The 26,935-nt window shown below is 40.2% G+C and overlaps 2 protein-coding genes across 3 annotated transcripts; both read right to left on the minus strand.

Annotated features, from left to right (window-relative positions):
- Positions 1-647: 647 nt before the first annotated feature.
- Positions 648-13,515, minus strand: ilvbl (ilvB (bacterial acetolactate synthase)-like). Its single transcript, XM_066685162.1, has 15 exons — positions 13,169-13,515; positions 10,638-10,839; positions 10,302-10,429; positions 9,886-10,024; positions 9,682-9,793; positions 8,346-8,445; positions 7,805-7,902; positions 6,859-6,995; positions 6,208-6,342; positions 4,374-4,488; positions 4,067-4,236; positions 3,123-3,193; positions 2,433-2,504; positions 1,897-2,002; positions 648-1,683 (listed from the first exon to the last, which is right to left on the minus strand). The coding sequence occupies exons 1-15, from the start codon at positions 13,268-13,270 to the stop codon at positions 1,505-1,507; spliced, it is 1,866 nt and encodes a 621-aa protein (XP_066541259.1). The 5' UTR covers positions 13,271-13,515; the 3' UTR covers positions 648-1,504.
- Positions 13,516-15,254: 1,739 nt separating this feature from the next.
- Positions 15,255-25,645, minus strand: glb1l2 (galactosidase beta 1 like 2). Of its 2 annotated transcripts, none has more exons than XM_066685312.1 (19): positions 25,560-25,645; positions 24,375-24,574; positions 24,219-24,287; positions 23,802-23,897; positions 23,581-23,689; positions 23,404-23,496; positions 23,020-23,101; positions 22,836-22,900; positions 21,086-21,170; positions 20,297-20,434; positions 19,752-19,832; positions 19,509-19,615; positions 17,888-18,034; positions 17,711-17,782; positions 17,349-17,427; positions 16,885-16,972; positions 16,595-16,706; positions 16,340-16,456; positions 15,255-15,722 (listed from the first exon to the last, which is right to left on the minus strand). In XM_066685312.1, exons 2-19 carry the CDS (start codon positions 24,536-24,538, stop codon positions 15,612-15,614), a joined length of 1,815 nt encoding a protein of 604 aa, XP_066541409.1. In that variant the 5' UTR covers positions 24,539-24,574; positions 25,560-25,645; the 3' UTR covers positions 15,255-15,611. The 2 variants fall into 2 exon arrangements, with proteins under 2 accessions (XP_066541409.1, XP_066541410.1); XM_066685313.1 differs by having other exon boundaries at positions 20,252-20,434.
- Positions 25,646-26,935: the final 1,290 nt, after the last annotated feature.

Raw genomic sequence — 26,935 nt, forward strand, 5'->3', positions numbered from 1 at the left:
GCTCATTTTACAGCAGGCCTCTGTCTCTAAAGCCAGACAATGTCCCCATGTAACTGTTAAGACGTAATGCTGCCCTCCCTCCAGCTCCATAAACTAGTTAATAGTAGGCAGTAGCCCATTCTGGACATGACATGGTGTACCCAGGTGAAATGAGGCAGCAGTAGGTTTATGGCTCCTTTACGTGGCGACATGCCTGGGGATCTAGTCATTTCTTTACTGTGATTAACCCTTGTTGTTTGAAGGGGGTGAGATTGACGTTTTAGAGTCTGCGACTGCACAAACCCCACCAGATTCCTTAGTTTCTCATTTAGTGCAAAGAATCCACATATCTACTGAAAGAAAAACGAATCACGAATTTCACCCATCTCCTACTCTACATGTGGATGTGTACTGATCACTTCAATTAACTCCTCAATAGCCCATCAGCTGTATATATGGCATTTTGGTGGCATTGTATACCACATAAATCACGCTAAAAATGATCTCTATGTGTTCACCTGCTGTAAATATACCACACACGCATTAACGCGAAGAAATTCCGATTCGTGTTCTGTAATGTTCCACTGCTTAAAGACTAGTATCACAACTTGAAAAATTACAACCTTTTAATTGATGAGAATTGATGAGGTAATAATGCATCAGTCCTGTTACAAATTTCTTAATCCAATTTCATCTTGTGTCAGCAGTTAAACTAATTTTAACCTTGAACTCATTTCAAACATCACTAAAGTGAGAACTGTATCTGTGCCTGTTAATGACTAATACTTCCCTTGTGAATGCAGTGCTGTATTACAACAGATGAGGTTTGATTACAGTAGTGCAATGTTCAGAAATCGGAATATTGCTAAATCAAAATATCGCTAATGAGCTGTGAACAAGAATATTTTATTCAGTGACCAGCAGTCGAATCAGGCAATTGGCAGATCTTTCCAAAAGAATATGTGAGCAGGCAATCTATAACTGTTATTTTGGCTGATCTCTGCTGCAGGTATTTTAATGTAAATACTGCAAAAAAATTAAATACTGTGTGTCAGAATGCTGTTATAAGTAAGTAACTAACTTGTATTCTCCATTGTTGGGGAGGTAAAAAATATAATTAATTAAAAAACAACCATCTGCCATTTTGTGAAGAAATCAGAGCTACAAAAAAAAATTCAGCAAATTTTAGCAAATCATTCATCAAAACTCATCAGTCTTAGCAACGTGTGTAAAATTTCCATTATGCTGGTTTAATAAGAATCTATTGACATTTAAAGCCACCGTTCCCTTTAAATTTCAAATAAAGTTACAGCAAAGGCAACATTTTCCATTTTCAGGCAAATAGACCTTCAACAATCTAGTAACCTTGGTTTTGATTTGCACAGAGAACTGAACTGACATTTCAACCTCTATCTGCTTTGCAATAAGCTCTTGCCTTTTACAGTCATTCGGGCCGTTGTTCTCAGGAGTTCAGGCTACAGAAGTGAAAGGCTTTGGGGGTCCTAGGTAAAGTACTGAAGGGATGCTACACAGAGATGGAGCCATCCCTGAAGTTGGTTTTCCCAATGAGAACATTCAGCAGCACCGCCTTGCCTTCTCTACACTCCCTCTGTGCTTCTTTTAAAATCTCATCAATGTGTGACTCGTCCTCACGTCCAACGAGGTGACCTCTGCCACCGTAGCCATCCGCAACTATGTGATAATCTGTAGAAAATGAAATAAAAACAGATTCAGATTATTAATTCAATAATTGTTTGCATAAATATACTATCACCTCTCTCTCTCAGCGGCTCCATGTGGCTCATGCAGTAGTTTACAGTAAAGGTATATATAGTGATATAGTGTATATAGTGGTACTAGATGGATGCACTCATCCACTCAAATTAAAAAATGCAATATTTAAATAAAATATTTCACCTGTAAAGGCAAGACCACAGGCTACATTGCTGCCCAGAATGGGAACCTGTTCCCTTGAGATCTGACTCCAACAGGCATCATTTCCAACGAGTGCAATTACAGGCGTCTGACAAAGAAGAAAAAGGAGTTGATGAAACACAAGTAAATATAAAGAGTTTAGGACTTTGAAGCTTCTGCCGGGATATTCGGTGAATATTCAAATATTCGGGGAGTGGGGTGGTGCATATTGTTGTCATTAACAAAATCAGCTTCCGACCCCTGCTTTAATATCCCTTTCTCCAGGCTGCGCTGTTCGCTTACTTGTGCATACATGATGCCACTAAGGGCACAGAGTGTATACAAATAAACCAGAGCGTTGTGGAGGTGTTCTAATTTGAGGTGTAAATTATAAACTGAATTTCTACCCAATGAACAAATATTCAAATATATTGATGAAGTTTTTGAGGGAGGTATTCATCCTTGCTTGCTGCACCAGTGTGATTTGTAGAAGCAAGTTTTGTGCTCTGTTGCTGAAAATGTATGACTGTGGTCTGTACCTTGTGTCTGGTGAAAGTGTCAAACTCTGCCACGCTGAACCCTAAGGAACCATCGCCATAAACAATCCACACCTGCGAATGACAGCGTTTAGACCCGTAGAGTGAACCAAACCACTTCATTAGGAAAATAGAACAAGACAGGAAACACAGGGTCTGTCCCAGAACCTAGTGAGCTGTCTACAAAGAGAGCACATTACATCATAGTGTGTGGGCTCCTGACACATAGGCCGTCCAAATTCTTAGACACCTTAAATACGCTGCCTACTGATATACCTTAATCTGGATTCATTTTAAGGCAGCATCAAACTGTTCCTAAACCACTAAGGCAATCCTATGATGTCCCCCAAGCATAAATCCCATCCATTTTTCTTGTATTTTTTCTCTTCAGCAAAAATAACTAGAATTGCAATAAATATGGAAAGAGCAGAATCCATGATGCTGAAATGCTGAGGCAATGCTAGCAGCTAAGGTAAGTAAACAATCACTCTCTAAATACAGCATCTAATAATCTAAAAATTCATCTAAAAATGAGGATTGATGTTGGTAAGAATGCTGCCTACCTAAACAGCTGCCTACACAGTCGGTGCCTACTTAGGAAGCTCACTAGGTTTTGTGACAGACCTTAAGGAATGATCAAGATTACTTCACCCTACTTAAAACTAAAGTGAATTTAGTGTATTTATGTCTTACCTCAGACTCAGGGCGACAGAGCTTCGCTCCGAGGGCAAACCCTCCTCCAACGCCTAGAGTCCCAAAAGCCCCTGTCAAAACAGTAGTCTGTGTTAAAGGAATACTAGGTGTAATTTGATATTTTTGCTCCTCTGCTCCCCCTACAGCTGCAGAGTGTAATTCAATTTTATAGCACTGTCCTGAAATGAAGAGAGGGAAGGAGATGGCTTCCTACCAATCCACAAAATTACACAGTGCAGTTCCTGCAGTGCTAAGCCTTGAGTAGTATAGACAGAGGTTATTTTCTCCCTATTACAGCTCAGTGGTTCATCACAATGATTTTGAAGCTGTAATTTTAAGGTAATTACCACCTACGTCTGTTTTAATGGAAGCAAAAGTTTAATATTCAGGTTTAACTGTGACTATATTTTTAATGGCCAGTCTACACAGAAATAAAACAGTGCAATGATTTGTTTGTTTTTAGTATTGCAAAGAAAACACGGATTAACAAGCGATTCCTGAAATTAATTTACAGAAAGAGATCTGTAAAAATACAGAGCATAAGGGGACACTCCATCACCAGGCAGGAAAATTTGTGACATAAATCAGAACACACTGGAGAAAACTTTATATTCCCTCCCAAAGGTTTTGGCATCATGGTTAAAGAGGAGTAAATTAGGGTCTCCAAAATGATCCGTCAAATAAACCAGCATTTCCCTGTTTTTTTATTTCATTATATTTCCCGGTTTTCTTTCCAAATCAGTGTCAAATAACTCTTCTTTCATTCCACAATTAACTTTGGTTCAAGAACTAGTTCATGTTGGTGGAAAAACATGGAATCGTGCCCCATTGTTGGAAAAGGGCTCTCTGTACTGGATCTTATGAAGCTGGTTGGTGAAAGTGAGCACAAAAACAAACGGCTCTATTCTAACAGTATCTTACACCACTTTTTGCCCTTTTCTGACCTGGATCCAGCCAGCGAAGAGGCCCCCGTGGTCTCATGATGTAGGCAGCACTGCCTACAAAGTCTCCTCCATCCGCAACAATGATGCTATCCTCAGACATGAGCTCATCAACACGATGGAGGACACTCAAAGGGTTCAGGTGCCTCTCAGTCTTCTCATCTGCCTTCACTCTAAAAGGTTACAGTCATCAAAAACAAATATAATTAATAGAGAGCAAATAAATAACAGGAGAGAAGAACAAGGAATTTATACTAATAAAATAGTGACAGCGATAGTCTATAAAATATATATTGCAAAGTGATTTTACCTGTTAGCTTTCTCTTTGGCCCTGTCCCCATCCTTCAGGCTCTGAGCCCAGTCCTCAGGAAACTTATGTCCTGCCAGGCCCTCAGACAGACGCAGCAAAAAGGAGCCAACATCACCTGAACAAGAAGAGCATGAATATTATTTACCAATTAGCGCACACTGTGGGTTCTTTATGATTGTGTGACGTGTGTTTATTTAATAACTAATGGTGCAGGTAATGTGTTTTGTTGGCAAGCATAAAGGAACACTATGTAGTATTTCTACCTTAAAGTTACAGCTGCTAAATGATTGTAATGTTCCATGAAACTGTAATAGGGAGAATCTCTTCCTAGGGTCCTCTTCTAGTTTACTGCACTAAGCAACTTCTGAATTACGGGATGGAGGACTCTCGCGAGAAATGGGTAACAGTACATAGCTCAGAGGTGGATGGTTGCCTAGCTAAAAGAAGAATCTAGCTTGGTATTCCTGGTATGGACATTATATGGCAGAGAGAGCAAAGAAGAGAAAGAGAGAGAGAGAGAAAGAATGAGTGACCGTACAAGAGTTAATACTGGACTGAATTTACACAGTAGAGTGAGTTGAAACAGACATGAGGACACAAGTTAAAGCAGTGTATTTGTTGCTCTTTTCTCATGTGTTGCAGTGCTAGTTAGTGATAGGTCAGTTGATAAAAGCTGCTAAATTTAAGCCGTGTTAGCCCACTTTTTCGTGTTAAGACATCAATTTTGGTAATAAGTGCTTTTCACGTTTGATATGTGGATTAATTGACTAAAGTTACATTTTGTTTCGGTGGAACCCAAGCTTTGTTGAGGACAGTGTTATAATCCGCTTTTGAGAGTTACTGATGAACGAGGGCGAGTGATAGCGCCTGCTAACTTTAGCCGGATTAGCTCAGATTTTAGCATTGGACATTGATTCTAGTAACAAGTGTTTTACTGTCAGTTTCTGTGGTTATAACAGCTAGTTTACCACCAAAGTTACATTTTATCGTTGTAATTACATGGTCCAGTGTGTATTATGAGCGATATATGGGTATTTTCATGTAATCAACATTATTTTATTCGATTACACACATTCCCCGTGCTCAAAATCAGCCAGAGCCACAAAGCTGTTTGCTACTTTTGTAAACATCACTCGATAAGTGAGTGGGTAAAAGTGAGAGAGAGGTTTGTGTGTTTGTCTGTGAAAGACAGACAAATAGAGTTGTTTTTAAGTGAGTGAGCCGGTCATGTTCAACTGAATGAGCGAGCGAGTGAGGAAGAGAGAGAGAGAGGTGTGTGAGACTTGATTTCATTACAGTACCATAAACATGAATTAGACACAGCAGCAAGTAGGGGGTGCTCAGAAGACAAAAAAGCCAATTCTTACATTATATTCTTTTAACTAAGGGGATTTCATTTAGGTTTTTTTGGTAGTATTTTACAGATCATTAATAAGTGGTCAAAAACATGCTAATATTATGGTAACAATTTGTATTTAACCATTAATCACATTTCAGGTTCCTATTTGTTATTAACTAATAAGTCTGTAACAAGTTTTGTAATATCAGGATTATTACCCTAGACACATATCACAGCTTGTACCATGTGTGCTTTACCCGAACAGGGACCTGAACTCTAGTCTTCAGTTCTAACTGATATGGGCAGCGATTTTACCCACTACACCAACCATTCACTTGTACACACTTTATGTGATTAGCTGTATTCTATATCTCAATTGTCCACTTAATACCATATATTTGTAAAGTACAACATATTTATCAACTTTTTATCAATTTCCCTTTACAGGGATGTTGGTGACTTGATGTAAAGTGATGTAGAGTGATTATAAGGTACCCTGAATGGCCACTGAGGGCTTCCAGAATATGTCCGAGTTCTTCAGGAGTTGAGTCCTGTCCCGGTTGACTGCAATGATTTTACTCCGTCGGTTTAGCACTCTGCCATAACTCAGCCTAAAGTCACACACTGTTCCTGTCAGACAAGGAATTTGAACAAAATCAGAAAACTGAAGCTCAGATAAACTAAAGATTTCAATAACAACGAAAAGGAACATTAGACAGTGTAAGAAAGTGTGTAAACCCTTTAGGATTAAGAGAATTCCTATAAATGTTTGACCAAATATGTGACCAGGTCTTACTTTATGTTGTAACAATAGACGAGAACACAATAAAACCTGATGTCAACTTGATGTCCACCATCAGGCAAACAAGAAACACAAATACGTATTAAAAAACAGATGGAAGGAAGACCACCTTAATGACCCCAAAACCAAAAAGCATGATGTATGAAACAATAAAGCAAAGTAAAATATGTTTTGACGTAAATGAGAAACATTAAATGACAACAGAAATGTGATTCCAGCTTAAGACCCTCCTGTGAAATGTGATGGCAGAGTCATGATTCAAATTTATTCCACAAAACAAGTCTTAAAGCACCGTGTGTGTGTGTGTGTGTGTGTGTGAGAGACGCTCACTGTGTTAAGTTTACCTGCCAGCAGCACCAAATCAGCCTCTTTGAGGGCATCTCTTCTGTTCTGTCTGATATGCAGAGGACTGTCCTTTCCAAGCATCCCACGAGACATCCCACCAAGAAAGCAAGGAATGTTCAGAGCCTCCAAAGCTTTCCTAGCACAGAGTAAAAACATAAACCATCTCACAACACGAAACCAGCTTCAGTTCAGTTCATACTCAGGAGGAAAGCCAGAAATGTGTCTAGCCTTATGTGGATTAGCCAAGAAAAATAAAACATAAACCTTAAAACATTAAATTTTACATTATTTAGATAAACTCTGGTAGTAAACTGACTGTTATAAATTGGAGCAACTTAGTGGTTCATTAAATAAACACTGCTAAAGAGCACAATGTGCGATCTTTCCTCCCTGATGCAATAAGGCTCTGCAGCAAGTTGTCCTCACAGGGGCACTATTGTTCACCTGCTGTCTGAAAGTGCTGTTACATTATACAGCTTTGTGTTTACACCCTGTTCACATTATGATTTACTATCTAACCTGCACCTGTTAGTATACATTTACTCTCATTATGCACTTCAGAATGGAAATCTGTGTTCTCGTTTTCTATTTCTCCATGCACCTTGTGCCTGTTTTGCTGCTTTTAACCTTGTCTTTGCAATTTCACATATATATTCGTGGGTTCAGCGCTGAGATTGAAAAGACTCAGATGAGGAGGCGGGGCAATTCTAAAGTCTCTCTACTGGACGTCAGAAGTGGAGCAGAATCAGAACGGCTCCATTTTATTCAATTTTTTCTGACTTGGGCATTTTTATAACCAAACACTATTTTAAAACACCCTAAGTAGTATAAACATTATAAACTTTTGTGCTGCTGTTATTAAGCACAATTAAAAACATAATAACATAATTAATAAAATAATAATTAATTGCATGTTTTCAATATTTTCTCAGTGCAAAAACGTACCTGATTTTATCAGCAGGTGTTGGAGGCAGTGTTGCCTGGCTGCCTAACAGGATCACTGGTTTCTTAGCTCTGCTGACCAGCTCTATGCATCTCTGCACCTGGAGGAGAGAGGAAGGTCATGTGGTAAATACTGGCAGTGTATACTGTGAAAGTGTATACTGGCCTCATTTAGTCACTGATTACAACCAAATACACAACTGCTCGCTGTAAGCTCAGTGCACAGACTTAGGATCCCGACTAAGTGGCAGCTAAAAGACTAGAACCAACCAACTTCCGTCTCCTCATTACCGCCTCACACCTTCACTGAAGAAGCTGTTGAGCACTGGTGTTCAAACTGTAAACTGGAATGCCTACCATATCTATCTAATTTTTACAAGCATGAAAAAATGAATGTTCATTTAAGTCTACATCCTACATTTAGCAAAATCCTTGGTGTGTGTGAGCTCCTAATTATTTAAAAATATTAGAGACTTCTGATGTGTACTTTTATTGTTAATAAGATCCCGTGTGAAACATGTTGTGTTGATGAGGTCAGCCTCACCTCCTGGTCTGTGGCTTGAGGTATGTGGACAGGTAAAGGTGACACGTCCCTTACTTCCCATGCTCCAGCAAACAGGTTTGATAGATGGTTGTGAAGGTACCTTTGAGGAGACAAAGCAGAAGTGATAGACTAATTTTATACAACTGATGGAACAAAACAAAAAGACAGATTAAATTTAAAGTACAAAATAGGAATGGGCACAATAGCAAAAAAGCACTTAATCTGAACAAGGTGGGGTTTATAATATCATTAACAAGTATGAGTCTAATATTCAGTAGTGTCTATTGTTGACATAGGTATTCAACTGTGCAGTGTGTATAATCTCCAAAGAAAATTATTAACCAAATAAGAAAGTGAGACACCCTGGAACAGCTGCACATGAGTCTGAAGTGACCATGCCCACTGTCAAGCATGTGGTGGGGTATACCCCCCCCCCCCCAAAAATAATAATGGAGTTTAAATGTTGTCTGTGATCCAGAACAAATCATAGCTGACCTCACTAAAGTTTATGTGGCTGAATGCAACCAAATCTTCACAGTAATATTAAAAACCCTAATGCAAATTGCTCCTAAAGGAGTAGAGACTCAGATCCTCCATTTCAGGATCAACACTTGCTGTGTCAATAAAACTGATAAAATAACTTTGAGAGCAATAACCTATCTATCTACCTGCCTATCTAAAAATCACACCTGTCACTAGGTGTCGCTGTATCTCAGTTTTATTTGAGTTTTGTCGTAAACCTGCCAAAAAACTTTTTCCAAGAAAGATTGGTGAGTGAAGAGAATCTTTAGCTCCAATTTTTATTATTAAATTAATTTACTGTGAGGAGTTGGTGTGTTCTCCCTGTGTCTGCGTGGGTTTCCTCCCACAGTCCAAAAACACTCGTTGGTAAGTGGATTGGCGACTCAAAAGCGTCCATAGGTGTGAGTGTGTAAGTGAATATGTGACTGTGTGTGTTGCCCTGTGAAGGACTGGCTCCAGGGTGTATTCCCACCTTGCGCCCAATGATTCCAGGTAGGCTCTGGACCCACCACGACCCTGAACTGGTGCTTACAGATAATGAATGAATACATTAATTTAACTTTTATTATTTAATGTATTTATTTATAACTTAAGAACTTGAAGACATGTTCTTTCAATATCTTAATATGAATTTCAATGGATGAATGGAATGGAATGTTGCTGTAAGTATAAATGTACCAACTGAATATAAATTACAGTGCAATTCCACAGTATATATTAATGCATTTGTTTATATATTGTCTTGTCTAAACAAGTTGTATAACCAAGTTGTATAATGCTGTGTAATGGGTTGGATATCGAGACATTCCCGTACCATGCAGTGATCTTCCCCATGATTCCTTTAGGAGTGCTTTTGGGAGAAAACTCTTTCTCCACCAGGTGATAAGGATAGAGAGTGTCTATTGGAAACTCAATAAATACAGGGCCTACAACACAAATCAAACAAGTTTCAAGTCACATACATGCATACAAACAATGCCTCGCCTCTAAAAGACAGCGCGTTTGTGCTGATCCTTACCTGGTGTGCCAGACTGAGCAATGGCCAAAGCTTTCCTTACAGTGGGTACAATCTCCCGTACACTCCTCACTGACGCACAGAACTTACACAGCGGCTTGAAAAGGGACATCTGGTCAATATCCTGCAGAGCTCCTCGACCCTGTGCCCACAGAGAAAACTAATTTTAATTTTAATATTTACTAAAAGCAAACACAGAAAGTGCTCCAATGAGGATTTAATAAAAGAGAACAACATCAGAATGTTTAGAATAGTGTTTCTGTCTAAAGAACACACAAGTACAGAAAAATAAAAATTAAATCAAGATGAGCGTCAGTAACACACTGTTTGTTGTGAAGTTCTAATTGTGGATCATTTTCACACAATGGAAGGACACTCCCTATGCCTTTCAAATAACAAGCTTTTCTGCATCGCCTTACCTGCAGCAAAGTGGCAGCTGCTCCACCTATCAACAGCACAGGTGACTCTGCCATCTGCGCATTCTTCACTGCAGTGACTGTGTTAGTAAGCCCTGGTCCTGCTGTGACTGCAGCCACACCTACTGTCCCTGCACAGGAAGAACATAACAGCATAGATTATTACCGTCTTCCTCTTGTGTCGTTTCTCACTTTGTCTCACAAAACACTTTTTATTTAGGTTCAGATGCTTCCACTTGATAAAAAAATATTCAGAGTGTCTGTCAGACTGTGGGAGCTAAGTTGGACCTTCAAGCACATTCAAGAAATTTCAAATTCAACACATTCATCCAGCATTACCCGACAGCCTTGCAACCGCATCAGCAGCAAACACAGCTGTGGCCTCATGGCGAGTGTCCACGACACGGATCCCCAGCTTCTCACAAGCCACCAGAATGGGCGAGATGTGTCCACCGACCAACGTAAAAACAAACTTGATGCCATGAGCACGCAGAACTTCTGCCACACTCTCTCCTCCATGGCGAGGACTCTTCGTCTCTGTCTGAGGTACGGCACAGAAAGTGAACAGGAAATAAAATCAGTGTCAGTCACTTTTAAATTCTACACACACAAAAACACCAGCACTGAATGAAAGCTAGAAAGGTTTGGGCAAATAAATGACTTGTGAATTATTTGTCTCTATTGTCACTGTTAAGTAAATTACCACTTTAACTCCTATTCCACTAAATATACGCACTTAATAAAGCAGTGATTTCTGTTAGAAAACCAATACTGATGCTCCTGATTTATTATTATGATGTATAAGCTACATATAGAACATAAAGCTTAAGATCGTCTAGATTTTGAAGATGATCTAACTAATTTAGAATAGTTAGCTTGTTTGTAATATGTCCAAATTTAGTTTTGATTTTTTTTCCAGTTTTCAAATGATCATATTTTCCCATACTTTAAATTTTTTAATTCAATACGTTTATGTATATTGTAGAAACCATTTTCTTTACAGGGGTTTGATCAAGTTCTTTTGAATACCCCTGCCTCACAACCATCAGATACATCCAGAGGTGAGTAGTAACACACTACATTTACTTGAGTAATTTTTTAGATAAATTGTACTTATAAGAGTAGTTTTAATGCAGCATACTTTTCACATTTACTTAAGTATATCTGTGAAGAAGCCATACTTTTACTGTGTTACATTGGGCTACATTCTGCACGCTACTTATTTTTATCGATCCGTCCAATGCACAATCTCTTTGTTTTGTTTTGTTATGTTGAGACTTCCAACAGAGGCTTTGTCACATGACTACACCTCACCAATCAAATGTAGCCACTAGTGACATCTGACTCCGTTTCACCAAACAGAGCCAAGCCATCACATGACCACACACAAAATAGACATGGAAAAGAGCACAGAAGCACAGTACAATGGCAGTGACGACAGCATTATGAGTAGACTGCCTTGTTGTTCTTGTTATTATTCTTTGTAATCTCTGCCTATTGTGCCCACTGTTTTGTTTTAGTTGTTTAAGCAATATTCTCCAGCTCTGAATTTGTTCATTGCTGTTTTATATTTTTATGCATTGAGGTGTATTATTTGACGTCCTGATTATTAAACAAGGCGGCACAGTGGCGCAGCAGGTAGTGTCACACAGCTCCAGGGACCTGGAGGTTGTGAGTTCGATTCCCGCTCCGGGTGACTGTCTGTTAGGAGTTGGTGTGTTCTCCCCGTGTCTGCGTGGGTTTCCTCCGGGTGCTCCGGTTTCCTCCCACAGTCCAAAAACACACGTTGGTAGGTGGATTGGCAACTCAAAAGTGTCAGTAGTTGTGAGTGAATGTGTGTGTGTCTGTGTTCCCCTGTGAAGGACTGGCGCCCCCTCCAGGGTGTATTCCTGCATTGCGCCCAATGATTCCAGGTAGGCTCTGGACCCACTGCGACCCTGAATTGGATAAGCGGTTACAGATAATGAATGAATGAATGAAGGAATTATTAAACAATGTTTACTCAGCAGTTACTCAGTACTTGAGTAGTTTTTTCACTTTGTACATTATACTCATAATAAGTAATTAATTGGGTGACTACATTTTATGTTTACTTGAGTCATATTATTCTAAAGTAAAAATGCTTTGACCTGAGTATAATGTTTGGCTACTCTGGATAAATCCACTCAGGGTAAGGGAACCCAGAACAACCCATTGTCCAAACAAGGCCTGCAGTTACATATTTCCACCAGAGAGGTCACCATCTTCTCAAAAAAAGTTATGTTGTGCATCTTTAAGCCCAGAGTTGAAGTCGGTCCAATAGTAATGCACTAAGCACTGTCCCTGTCTTACATGTTTGAATGTAGGCTTATGTCATCTGGCTAAGCGAAGTAGTCTTGCACCAAGACCCACTCTGTTGTACACGTGAGCTGCAAGTCAAACCTAGTCACTCCTGACTTAACCGCCTGGTCTTCCGCATGTTTCCCTTTCACCTGGTGTTACACATAACAACGGAACTTACCTGTCTTTCCTGCACCTTTCAGGTTTCCATACACTCACCTCAAATGTGCGGAGGTTTAACAAATTAAAAAAACATAGGTAGCGACTTCTACAATAACCAGGTCACAGGTAAACTCCCGGAGAACTGAAAATAACTCTAAAACTGAAAACACACTAAAACACCACAGCCAAGACAGGACACAAACGCACGTTACGTCCTGAAAACAACACAGCGGACCCCGACCTGGCGGTGTATCTATGTTATAAACGCTCACATATCTTCATGGCGAGGTTGATACTGTTCAGTGTCATTCTCAGAGTAATTCTGCTTCAGTCCATTAACACAAACAGTGTGTTAATGAACAGTGGACGCCTCCAGAGTCGGCTCGTACCTTGTGGAAGAATCGGTGGACTAAGCCCAGTCTGTAGGCAGCGAACAGGAGCCCCCCGAGGACAGTACAGAGAAAGCAGCCCACTGCCGTGCACACGTCCATCTCTAGCGTTTCTAACGTTAACGCTTTTACGAAGCCGACCGATATTCAAAGTTTAACGTCAGAGCAAGCATGAAGGCGAAAAATAAACAACAACACGGCCACTTTACCACATCCAACAATGTTAAATGAAACGTGATTTACTTCTTTGTAACTTAAATAACAGCATAAGGCTATAATATTTATAAATAAATAAGTCGTTTTTCCTGTAACGTTAACGTTAACGCGCCTAACGTACTGAGGGAACTACGCTGTCAGCGCAGTCTGACCTATGAACAGGATACGTTGCTAAAGTCTCCATATTACGCTAAATGCGCAGGGCTCATACATTCACAGGATATTCTCTCCGTAGTTGTTGTTCAAGAATCCCCGTCATAGCTGTGACTTGCAGCTCACTCAGCCAATAAGAGCACAGCGGTGACATAAGCCCCCCTAAAGAAAGGAACCGCCAAACTCGACCAGGGCTCTGTGCTCGAAGGTCTGAAGGGTTAAAGCGAATTTTGTTAAAATGTTCACATGGCATTAAAGGAAAATAAACAGAACATTTCCCCCAATTACTCCAGGATCCGTCGTAATTTATGACCACTTCCTTGTTTTTACATTTATTGTCCACTCTCTCTCTACTGACCACACAGGTCACTCTGTGGTTGTACAATTACAGGTTTTAGTCCATCTGTTAACCTCCTTGTTCTTCAGAACCCCCAATATGATTTGGGTGATGTGGTGTGTTAGTGTGATTTGCTGGTACGAGTATGAGAAAAAACAATGCTGCTGGAGTTTTAAACCTGTGTCCACTCACTGTCTATTCTACTACACACACCTACATTGTTAGTCCAAGTGGTAGATGTAAAGTCAGAGACAGTAGCTCATCTGTTGCTGAACAGTTTGTGTTGTTCGTCTTCTAGCCCTTCATCAGTGGACATAGGACACTGTCAGCCTTTGCCTGATGCACTATTCTCGGTCCAGAAGCTCCAGAAACTAAGGTTTTAAAAACTCTAGGCAGCGCTGATGTGTCTAATCCAAGCTCAGTGTCTGATCAACAATGAAAGTGGAGAGTTACAGATAAAAAGCTTTTTTTAAGGCTTATTTCCTTGGTGTAAACTAATGAATGTCATAATCAAGTTTAATAGTTGACCAAGTGGAACGTTACATTACACAGAGAAAAGGAATGCTGTTAAACAATGTGCCAATCCTTTGTATTTAAACATAAGAAGGAAATATTTGCTATATGCTGTATTTTTTCCCCCCATTTTTATATGTCTCTTCCCTCAAATGGCTTCCGCTGCTTGCTAGCATGCCATTGTAAATAAGAAGTTTTTAAATATTTTTAATGAAGTTTAATGACTGGTTAAATTAAGGTTTAAATTAAAATATTTACATTTTAAAAAGAGTATTTTTTTATTAATTGTCAGGAGATATTATTTGTCTAATTGTAAATTAAATGTGAATTGAGATTGGACATTTATGATAATAACTGTCCAAGATTAAACTATTTTACCTCAGTCTGGCATACACACTGGCCAGGGATGCCAGGTCACAAAACCTGACGTCTTCTTTAAACCCTTCCCTTTCATGAATACATTATGCATTTTAATTGAGTGTGATAGGGAAATATACTTCATGTCCTATGTATTAACTGTTGTAAGCGTCTTTTAGTTCTTGAAAAGCGCTGTATAAATATAATGTATTATTATTATTTTTATTATTATGTATATTGCTGGAAACCAGAATCTTAATGCACTCAAACCTGGTGGCATTTAATATACACCAACACATACATTACCTGTTGTCAAAAAATAATAAAACAAAACCCCAAAATGATAACTCTAATTGTAGTTAAATATAAAGAGATTTTGTCCCCAAGTCATTTAGGATCATATGTATTTGTTCATCTGCAGTAAATTATTCATAGTGTACAAAGCAACGGGTAACTGTTCTTGGTCAGTGATGAAATTATGAGTACTATTCCAAACTCAGCGAACACCCGTCATTTATTTAATTCCCAGTCAAATCATCCAGTACAAGTTATGAATATTCAGGAGTTATATCTGACACGCTCAGGTATATGTAATATTTACTTGCATTCAGAAAGTGGAAGTAAATTACAAACAGCAGCAAACCAATGAAATGGGTCTGAAAGGATGTGTAGCAGCAATAGGAAGCTGTTACTGAGAAAAGAAAATAGACTGAAAGAAGAGAATTTAAATAATCTCAGAAAAACAGATCAAATCATTTTAGTAACCTGGTCTGAAAATGACTGAACATGAATTTTAGGATTTCTTTAGAAGGAATTAAGCATGAGTTTAAATAGAAATAAATACTCTGAAATGAATATTAACTTTGTTTATAAGAGAGAACAGAATGGTTGTCTGGACACATCGCTAATCTTGCCATGTAGTGGATTGTCTGTAAAATGGATTTTGCCCTCAGCCCTGTGCTCCTCAAACACAATCACCTAGAGAAAAGAAGAAAAACGAGACACACCTGAGAAACAAGCATTTTCAATTCATTTATGATATGTTTTACAAATATATATATACACACAGGAACAGGTTCGCAGAAATAGCATATATACTAGTTTATTACAGGTAAATGGGATATTGGTGTGTTTTAAATGTTAATTAAATATGTGGATGTACTGAATACAATTTCTTTCATTCATTCATTATCTGTAAGCCCTTATCCAGTTCAGGGTCGTGGTGGGTCCAGAGCCTACCTGGAATCATTGGGCCCAAGGCATGAACACACCCTGGAGGGGGCACCAGTCCTTCACATGGTGACACACACACACATTCAGCCACACTCACACCTCTGGACACTTTTGAGTCGCCAATCCACCTACCAGCATGTTTTTGTACAATGGGAGGGAACCAGAACACCCAGAGGAAACCCACGCAGACACAGGGAGAACACATCACACTCCTCACAGACAGTCACCCGGAGCGGGACTTGAACCCACAAGTTGGAGATGTGTGACTGCGACACTACCTGCTGCACCACTGTGCCGCCCTGAATACAATTTCTTAAATAAGAAATTCTATTAATATTACATTACTTTAGCTTTGTGTTCACCTCATTATCTCCAGTCTTCAACCATGGACCAGGAAGATAGAGGGTCTTCTGAGGACCAACATACCAGTGGCGTCCAAGATTTTGTCCATTCACAAAGACCACTCCTTTGTGCCACCCCTGATAATGAAGGTGAGTGTTAGTAGAATTTTTCATTGCATGTCCTGCTTCTGTCAAACTTTGTAAAGGAATTTATGGTTCTAAAAAAGCTGAAGGACAAGGGGCTGTTCTGGGTGCACCTTTGGACTTAGAACCCACCGGCAGCTTGATAAAGGTATCTCTGGGCTGACCATCCACTATCAGTCTGCCTCTGAAGAACGCAGGGTAGAGGGGAGTTTTACATGTAGACCACCATTTTAAGGACCGCAGGCTACACACAGAGTGAATTCAGGTTATTCAACAGTGCGTTAGGCCTCAGAACTACATCAGTAGAAAAATTTGGTGTGAAAAGTTTATTTTATATATTTAAAAAATAATAATATTCTTATATGAACTGCTTGGCTCAAAATTTAAATTATAAGTCAATAAATATGATCATGATGAATAACCTGTTTATAAAGCTGGGGGTCATGTCCAGGGAATACATGGTGAACTTCTTTAAAGGAGTATGGTTGAGGGTGATATCTCCAATGAGGCCTGTAGAAATACAGTTGACATTAATTAAACCACTGACCAGGGACTGGGCCCCTCCACCCAATTTTTGAATAGTCACTAGCCCTTATAATCGTCTTAACCTCCCTCATACAGTGGCCTGTTCCTATGTGAAATGGCTCATGTCCCTGGATGTTTCTTTATATTTGTTAGACTTTAGAGCAGATATATACAGCAAACAATCACTGGATCTGGAACAGCTACCTTGTATCTCTACTCATTGTCCATTCTCTCAGCTCCACTGCACATTACTCTGCATATTTTCCTATCCCAACTTCACCCTGCTCTTCAATGGTCAACTATTCTATAACTCATGTGGAATAGAGGTTGTGCGATATTAAATGGGGTTATTTTATAGTACCTTTGCGCTGTTCATTCAGGGCAGGACCATAATTCACTCTCCCGCAGTTCTCTACAAGCAAGCCCAGAACTCTCTCTCTCTGTGGGTAGAGTAGAGATGAGATAATAGCGTATTCATGGCTGAATATGCAAAGCGTTTTTTAAAACAAATCAATTTTTACAACCACATATTACATTACATTATGACCCAGTGGTTGGGCTTCTGACTGGTCCCAGAAAAATCTCTCTTCTGCTTTTTCCTGCCTGCAGTGGCTGCCAGTAAGGTATAAGGTTTAAGGTTTTATGTTTTGTTCACCCTCCAGGGTGATGAGTACATTTCTAAGACCTCAAACACTCACTACCCACAAATGTTTACCTATTTACCTCACTGTGGGGCACTGCAATCTCCTGCTTCCTGTAGTCCAACACGCCAATGAAGCGCTTGTCGACAAACACCTGTTAATAATATTTAATCATAAATCATTTTAAAGAAAACACATATCTAAGTAAATCTTATATCTTATCTCATGAGACAATGAGCTAAAAGAGATGTGTGCTTACTAGAGCTCGGTCGCGCACATGATTCCTTGAATTAAGGGCTCCACCTCTGTAAATGGTGGTCTCATAAAGTGTGTATCCATATGACTGACCACTGTTATGGTTGAGAAGTAAGTTCTCCATGTTCACAGGGTCGTCTGACCTGAATGGCTGAGGAAACAGAACTTGGCAAATATCCACCAGTTTCTTTCATGTATGAGTATAAAGAAAAAAATCTTGAGGTATGGAAATATTAAATGCTGTTTAAAATCCAGCTAGGTCACCAGAACTCCATGTGAGTGGGCAGGCAGATGCCCCTGGAGGGGGCGCCAGTCCTTCACAGGGCAACACACACTCATACATCCACTCACTCACACACACATACGGACACTTTTGAGTCGCCAATCCACCTACCAACGTGTGTTTTTGGACTGTGGGAGGAAACATAACATAGATACACCGCCAGGTCGGGGTCCGCTGTGTTGTATTCAGGACGTAACGTGCGTTTGTGTCCTGTCTTGGCTGTGGTGTTTTTAGTGTATTTTCAGTTTTAGAGTAATTTTCAGTTGTCCAGGAGTTTACCTGTGACCTGGTTATTGTAGAAGTCGCTACCTATGTTTTTTTAATTTGTTAAACCTCCGCACATTTGAGGTGAGTGTATGGAAACCAGAAAGGTGCAGGAAAGACAGGTAAGTTCCGTTGTTATGTGTAACACCAGGTGAAAGGGAAACATGCGGAAGACCAGGCGGTTAAGTCAGGAGTGACTAGGTTTGACTTGCAGCTCACGTGTACAACAGAGTGGGTCTTGGTGCAAGACTACTTCGCTTAGCCAGATGACATAAGCCTACATTCAAACATGTAAGACAGGGACAGTGCTTAGTGCATTACTATTGGACCGACTTCAACTCTGGGCTTAAAGATGCACAACATAACTTTTTTTGAGATGATGGTGACCTCTCTGGTGGAAATATGTAACTGCAGGCCTTGTCTGGACAATGGGTTGTTCTGGGTTCCCTTACTCTGAGTGCATTTATCCATTTATCCAGTAGCCAAAAATTATACTCAAGTCAAAGCATTTTTACTTTAGAATAATATGACTCAAGTAAACATAAAATGTAGTCACCCAATTAATTACTTATTATGAGTATAATGTACAAAGTGAAAAAAACTACTCAAGTACTGAGTAACTGCTGAGTAAACATTGTTTAATAATTCCTTCATTCATTATCTGTAACCGCTTATCCAATTCAGGGTCGCGGTGGGTCCAGAGCCTACTTGGAATCATTGGGCGCAAGGCAGGAATACACCCTGGAGGGGGCGCCAGTCCTTCACAGGGGAACACAGACACACACACATTCACTCACAACTACTGACACTTTTGAGTCGCCAATCCACCTACCAACGTGTGTTTTTGGACTGTGGGAGGAAACCGGAGCACCCGGAGGAAACCCACGCAGACACGGGGAGAACACACCAACTCCTCACAGACAGTCACCCGGAGCGGGACTTGAACCCACAATCTCCAGGTCCCTGGAGCTATGTGACTGCAACACAACCTGCTGCGCCACCACAGCTCTGAATGAAGGGATTTAACTTTGCTATTGCTGGAAACATTCAGAAGCTTCAAGGCTTTAAACCTTCTTACCTTCTCTGTACATTCCCGACTTTCCCACAATGAAACATGCTCAGAAATGACCATAGGCTCATAGGCATGTGTGCTCTGGACAGATGGAAGCTGTGGTAACTCTTCATCTGAGAGAGAGAGAGAGAGAGAGAGAGAGAGAGAGAGAGAGAGAGAGAGAGAGAGAGAGAAATGAAGACATGCTTGTGCAGCTGTGAAAGTGAATGCATTGGATAAGAAACCCTAAAGTGCCAGACTAAAGCTTACTTTGGAAGCATTTCAACAGGTTTCTCAAGAGATGATATTTTGTCGTGTAGTCCCCACTTTCAGATAATGGAGCATCATAATCTAGAAAACAGGAAAACACGGCGCATTCTTGCTTCTGTTAATGTGAACCAAACAATGGATTTTTTTATTTATTTATAATATTTATAATAATCCTCGGGACTGAGACAGGGGTGCACTATTTGTTAAATTATATCCAAAAGCCACTGTTAAATAACACAAATCCGATACTTTAAGCATCCAGTAATGACAGGGGCAGTGAAGTGAGCACACACAGCAGGATGCTATAGAGGGAAACAGCCCAGGTTTGGTCCCTTCATTAAAGGAGCAGAGGGAAGCTGGGGGCAGAGCACAGTGTATCTGTGTAGCTACAGAACTCTGGAGACAGGGCTCACAGTCAAGTACCTGGGTCAGTGGAGTTAAGAGAGTTCAGGCTGTACAGCTCTCAGACTGTAGGTCTGCACTTTCCACCTGTCATGGACACCGCATCTGAGCAGCATCAACTGAGAAACCTGAGCCCACATTACCATAGCTGTTTGTCTGTGGCCTGTAGGAACCCAGGTCTACAGCACCATTCATGAAACCAAAGCTGGTTCCTCCATGGAACATATACAGGTTGATGGAGACTCCTCGCTCCAGAAGTTCTTTCAGAACTGCAATCATATCTGCAATTATAAACAGACATGTCTGTGTAAAAAAAAACATATGAGATTTATATAGTTAATAACTGTCTGGATAAATGTACTCTATGTGATTATTATTTTGACCTACTGTATCTAGTTTTATGTATTGGCACAGAGATAAATTCAACAGTCAAATCAAAACCTCTTAATGAGCTCTAATTTAAAACACTTCCAGAGTTTTACCAGTCGAAAGTAACCTTCTGTGTCCATCCCCTGCTCCTGAGCTGACAGCAGTGGTTTCCACACTGTGATATGAGCTAGAACTAATTCTGATATTATCTAGATCAGCAGTTTCTTTAGTTTGCTTCACTGAGGTGTAATTGGCAAAATAGAGCCTGTGTCATTGCTGCTCAGTGCTGCGCACTGCAGAAACTGCCCTATGATTTTAGTGCAGTGCTGTAAAGGGATCTTACAAACTTAAAATACTAATTCACCCTTTACAAAATCAATCTGTTATAAACAACAGACAAATAGATCCTATTTTCACCTCTCAGTGTTACAGCTAACACCTTTCAGAGACAAATGTGTTACCCTTCCTGAACTCCAGGGGTCTCCATCTAACAGACAATGCAGTGAACGTTCTTTGAGAGCACAGATGTTTTCATGAATGCTTTGAGGTTTGAGAAATGTTACCATCTGCAGAGAACACATGATGAGGCCCTCCCCAGACATCGAACCAGCCAGACCAATACTCCATCACCAGCAACGGTTTCTGGGGCTGCAACACAAACAGGTCACGCTATCCCAAACACGTTCATGAAAATGCTTTAACAGTTAGAAATGAATTCAGCAAAAAACTATTTAAATAGGGTGACCAGACGTCCTCTTTCACCCGGACAGCTTACATAGAACTTCTAGAAGCGTTTCATTCACAAACTAGTCCCGCCCTCCCCTACTCCGATTGGTTCACCTGAGTGAGAAGGGGGCGTGGTGAAGTAGCATAAAATCTTCTGATTGGACGATCTGACTGTAGAGCTACCGTTATTGGTCGATAACCTTCTCTGTAAACATTTAATTGGTCAGTCTGCACGTCAGTAGTCCTTGTTAGAGGTGGGCGATACCGGGAGTTTTGGTATCGATCCGATACCAAGTAAATAAAGGGCCAGTATCGCCAATATTGGCACCGATTACGCTAGTCTTCACAACGTGCAGATGTCGAAGCAAAAGACAGGAGCGGGTGGGAGTGCGCGCGTGCCTGCGCTGCTCTGACTCACCCTTATGGCATTATTTTTGTGCCACAATTCTGCGATGTCTCTGACCTCTGAGGTTTTGTGTGTGTGTGTGTGTGTGTGTGTGTAAAACTCAGGAGGGTTGCTCAGGTGGGTTGAATTAAACCTGCCTTCCCCTCTCTACATGAACAGTTTTTGAACTGCAGTATTAAGCTTCCTTTAGAAAGTTATTTACTGGTCTCCGGCCTGTATGTCCTTCCCTAATATCCCCGCATGTGTGCAGAAACCTTCTTGCTCGCTCAAAAATATCCATGCGAGCTCAGAAACCTTCTAGCTCGCTCAAAATATCCGCGCGTGCAGACACCTTCTAGCTCGCTCAAAAATATCCATGCGAGCTCAGAAACCTTCTAGCTCGCTCAAAATATCCGCGCGTGCAGACACCTTCTAGCTCGCTCAAAAATATCCATGCGAGCTCAGAAACCTTCTAGCTCGCTCAAAATATCCGCGCGTGCAGACACCTTCTAGCTCGCTCAAAATATCCGCGCGTGCAGACACCTTCTAGCTCGCTCAAAAATATCCATGCGAGCTCAGAAACCTTCTAGCTCGCTCAAAATATCCGCGCGTGCAGACACCTTCTAGCTCGCTCAAAATATCCGCGCGTGCAGACACCTTCTAGCTCGCTCAAAAATATCCATGCGAGCTCAGAAACCTTCTTGCTCGCTCGAAATATCCGTGCGCGTGCAGAATGGTGGCACAAAAACAACGACATACACCCACAGACTTTAGCGGGAGAGAAATTATTGAGTTTCGATCTTTTTCCACGAGTATTGATCAATACCAATACCAGCGCTGGTATCGATATTATCAATATTTGGATCGATCCGCCCACCTCAAATCCTTGTTTAGAACTAATTCTAAAAAAAAAAAAAGCTCATGTAGTGATACCTACCCTCATCTCGAGCAGCTATGCCGAAACGTAAATGTAAGTTCTCGGATGAATTAAAAAAGAAATTCCCATGTCTTCCCATGTGTAGCAAATAAAGGTGTAAAGGCCCTAAAAGCACACATAGGTTCAGCTAAGCATACAACGGCAGCGAGGGGCAAAGAATTGGATATCCAACTTTAGAAATACAAGCTAAAGCAACACAAGCAAAAACACAAATAAAAAGCAGAACACATGCTGCTGACCAGAACCCTGATTTCTTGCTACTGACCTGTAAATCCGCCAGGTATTGTACCGCACCATACGAGAACTTCTGAAGATTGATGGTTTGAAGGACTGTAAAAGGAAAAAGTGCCAGTGTGTCTTTGCTTATTATTTCTAAGAGAAACTTCATATCTACTGATTTATTCATTAGATTAACTGCAAAATAAAATGCTTGTGCACCCAGTGTTTACCTCCCTCCACTCCTCCACAATTTAACCCCTCACGATTATCACAAGTCAACAGAAGCTCTGTGATTCCTCGGGACATTAGGGCCTAAAAAAGACACTGGTTTAGTACATGACAAAAAGAGAACATTCACGTTAAACAACACACATTACAGATGACTCAAAATAGACTGGTATTTAATTGAATTAATGAATGAAAATATTCTTAGATTGAGTGTGTGAATGTGAGAAACTTTCCACAGGTGTAAAGGACTGGGTGAGTGGGTTGTCTGGTTTCACAATGTGTGTGGGTTGTTGGACTCCAGCTCCACACATTAATGCGAACATGCACTGAACAAGAGGTTCCACTCTACCCCAAAATAAGCCAGTGATGTCCCGCCCAAACCCTACCTCTTTGACAAACAACAGGTACTGTTCATCTTTCGCGTAGGAGCCGTACTCATTCTCGATTTGTACAGCAATGATAGGGCCTCCTCTTTTAAACTGCAGAAAGGAGAGGAGGGAAACATCAGCAACATAACATTAGGATCTAATTGGATTATCAAAGGGACAAAATTAAACCGCTACCTGAAGAGCTGCAACTCTTGGTATGAGTTTGTCGAAGTAGGAGTTAACAGCGGCTGTGAATCCAGAGTAAGTCGTTCTCAGTTTCATGTTTTTATCCCGCAGCAGCCAGCTGAAGGTGCAGACCAACAGTGTAAGTGTTTGTAGGTCGGTATTACACTCTACAGAGTGTACAAAACTCTCAAAAAGTTGCTATAAACCTATATTACGTGAAGTATCCTTACCTGGGGAGCCCACCTAAGTCCCATTCAGCACATATGTACGGTCCTGGACGAAGGATGACCCACAGGTCTAGTTCTGCTGCTAGGCGGATGTACGCTCTACAGAGATGAAGAGTGAGAAGAGAGTTATAAAAGCACTAGGCAAGGTTTCTTTAATTGTCCTTTTAATACTACAATATGTCAGTTAATGACGAAAGAGCAGGAGAACGTACTTAAACAAAAATACTTCAATAATTATTTATCCACCTATTTATATGGGTCTGGTACTGTGACTTTATGACATACTGCATGAACAATCTGCCTCTAAAACACCTCCAGGGTCATACAGATGTTAACAAGCAAAATAAATCAGCAAACACTTGGTATCAACACTTTGGAATCATCGTGCGACCTCATTGATAATGTACTGATGATCCTTACTCTAGATCCAGCTGGTCATGGAAGTAATAGACCCCCTTCTCTGGTTCATGCAGATTCCAGGGCACATACCTGACAAACAACACCAAATTTGTTGTGTTACCTTATTTGTAAATGGTTTTACGTATCATCATGAGCCTCCATTAACTGAGATCTTACGTGGTGAGGGTGTTAAGGCCACAGGCCTTCAGTTTCAACAGCCTGTCCTTCCAGTAAGACCTGGGAACGCGAAAGTAATGAACAGACCCTCCTAGGATCCGAAATGGTGACCCATCCAGAGTAAAGTGGATAGAGTCTGCTCTCAGACCCTCTCCGCGGGTCATTCTTCTTTCCTGCAGCTCCAGATTTCTGAAATTACACTGACAATAACAGCACAGTCAATTAAACAACACAGATTCTGGTCTATCATGCTACCATAGAGAGTTGGCACAAGCTTGAGCCATACTCTGAAGTATGACACCTTGTTAAGGGCTGATCCTTTGCACAGAGGGAATGAAAGTGAACTATTCATTCATTCATTCATTATCTGTAACCGTTTATCCAGTTCAGGGTCATGGTGGAATGTGAACTAGAACAATAGAATTAGACCAGTTCAGAGAAGGAAATATGAAGGGCTCAGGTTCTGAGGAATACATCATTGGTTAAACATGGTGGAGGGATTTTGATGGCATGGTCAACAGGGGCTGCCAGTGGAAATGTGTCTCTTGTGTTTTTCTGATGAAATGGCTGCTTGAAGAAGTAACAGGATGAATTCAGAAGCATACAGGGATATATTAGTTCTGTTCAGATCCATTCAAATGCTGCAAAACTAGGATGGTGTTTCACAGTACAGATAGAAAATGACCTCAATCATACCACATACCACCAGCTTGAGTGGCAGTTTGAGGTCAGTCATTTTAACACAATTCAGCTCTGCATGGTTGCCACTTACTGAAGACAAAACTGAAAGTACAAAGACCACAGACAACAGATGCAGCTGAACTTAAGACATTATAAATGTCAGTGGCTTGCCAGACGTCCGGCCATCAGATCATTGACTCTAAAGGACTACCATTAAAGTTGAAAGTCTACGTTCCAGTCACATCCTGGTGTCTTTGTTTCAAATCCATTGTGGTGGAGCACAAAGATAAAATTATGAAATGTGTGACATATTTCCTACTATTTCTGGACTCTTCTGTAGGTAGTTTTAAATATTATGTGGTGAAAATTTCAGAAAGATTATCCAAACAAAACCTAAACAAAAAGTGTCCTGCAGAAAAAAAAACTTTACTCTGTAACATACCATTTAACTCTTAAAACACATGAAAATACAAGGTCAGATGAATCAAAGCAGTGTCTGCTTACCTGAACGAAGGAAGGAAGAATCTGCAGCTTGAAAGACTCTCACTAATAAGCTGCCATTTCGGCTGTGAGGCTATGGCTGCCGTACCAGCTGGATCTGAATGGCATCAAAGAGACAAGGCCTGGAATGCATTGATACAAAGGGCCCTATTGTGGGCAGCAAACAGAAATATATTGTTGTGGTTTGAATGCAGTGGTGATTTCAAAGTGAACTGGTGTTCAGTTTCTCTTACACTAAGCCTGTTTGTTATTATTAGTCCAAGAATATTTAGACACTGAGACTGCTTTTTTTAATGACACATGACAAAATATAATGTTTATGTATCATTTCTGCCCAGTAAAATACATTTGATATCTCCAGAATAGTAACTTTACAGAAGGACAAACCTTCTTAACATTTAATGGAAGTGAAGGTAAAAAGATTTTATTTAATGTAATTGTGGAGTATTTCTATTGGTCCATTCAACATGATATTTCTACACCAATTAACTAAAAATCCACAAAAAATGGAGATACATGTCTTCCATTGGAGAGCTCTGATATTAAATATTAATAACTTTATCCATTTATATTTGTGCTGTGAAAATGAACATATTTATGCACTTTAACACAGACAGGAATTTAAGATGCTTATTTTAAAAATGTTAATTAATCGTTTTACCAAATTACCATAACTTTTCCCCATAATTCACCCTTTTTACAGAGCCTTGTGATTAGGAGTTAAATCACTAGGTTTTGAAATATTTAGCCTTTGAATTAGAAGTGCTGAATTGTTTTTGCACATTTGCACATGAATTTTGTTGCTTCAGAATTGAATTCTTCAAATTTGCATCACCGTGTGCGTGTGGGTTTCCTCCGGGTGCTCCGGTTTCCTCCCACAGAAACCGGAAAAACACACGTTGGTAGGTGGATTGGCGACTCGAAAGTGTCCGTAGGTGTGAGTGAGTGAATGTGTGTGTGTCTGTGTTGCCCTGTGAAGGACTGGCACCCCCTCCAGGGTGTATTCCCGCCTTGCGCCCAATGATTCCAGGTAGGCTCTGGACCCACCGCGACCCTGACTTGGATAAGCGGTTACAGATAATGAATGAAAATTTGCATCACTGAATATTTTGCATTTAAATTTGCATCTGAACATAGTTGCTCTTGAATTGAAATCTGTATTTTTCAAGAACACATTTTTACGCTGTATTATTCAGTTAATAGCTTTAAAAAAATTATAATCATATATTTTCAAGCAGCTCAGATTTGATTGGTCAAATTCAGATGCTAAGACATGAGTTAAAAAATTCAGAAAACACTTCCGGGCTACAAAAGACTCTATCTTTAACATAACAAACATCCAGCCAATCAGGTTACTTTTATTTTATATAGATTCTTCT

The sequence above is a fragment of the Hoplias malabaricus genome, chromosome 11, assembly GCF_029633855.1.
Source record: "Hoplias malabaricus isolate fHopMal1 chromosome 11, fHopMal1.hap1, whole genome shotgun sequence".
Lineage (NCBI taxonomy): Eukaryota > Metazoa > Chordata > Actinopteri > Characiformes > Erythrinidae > Hoplias > Hoplias malabaricus.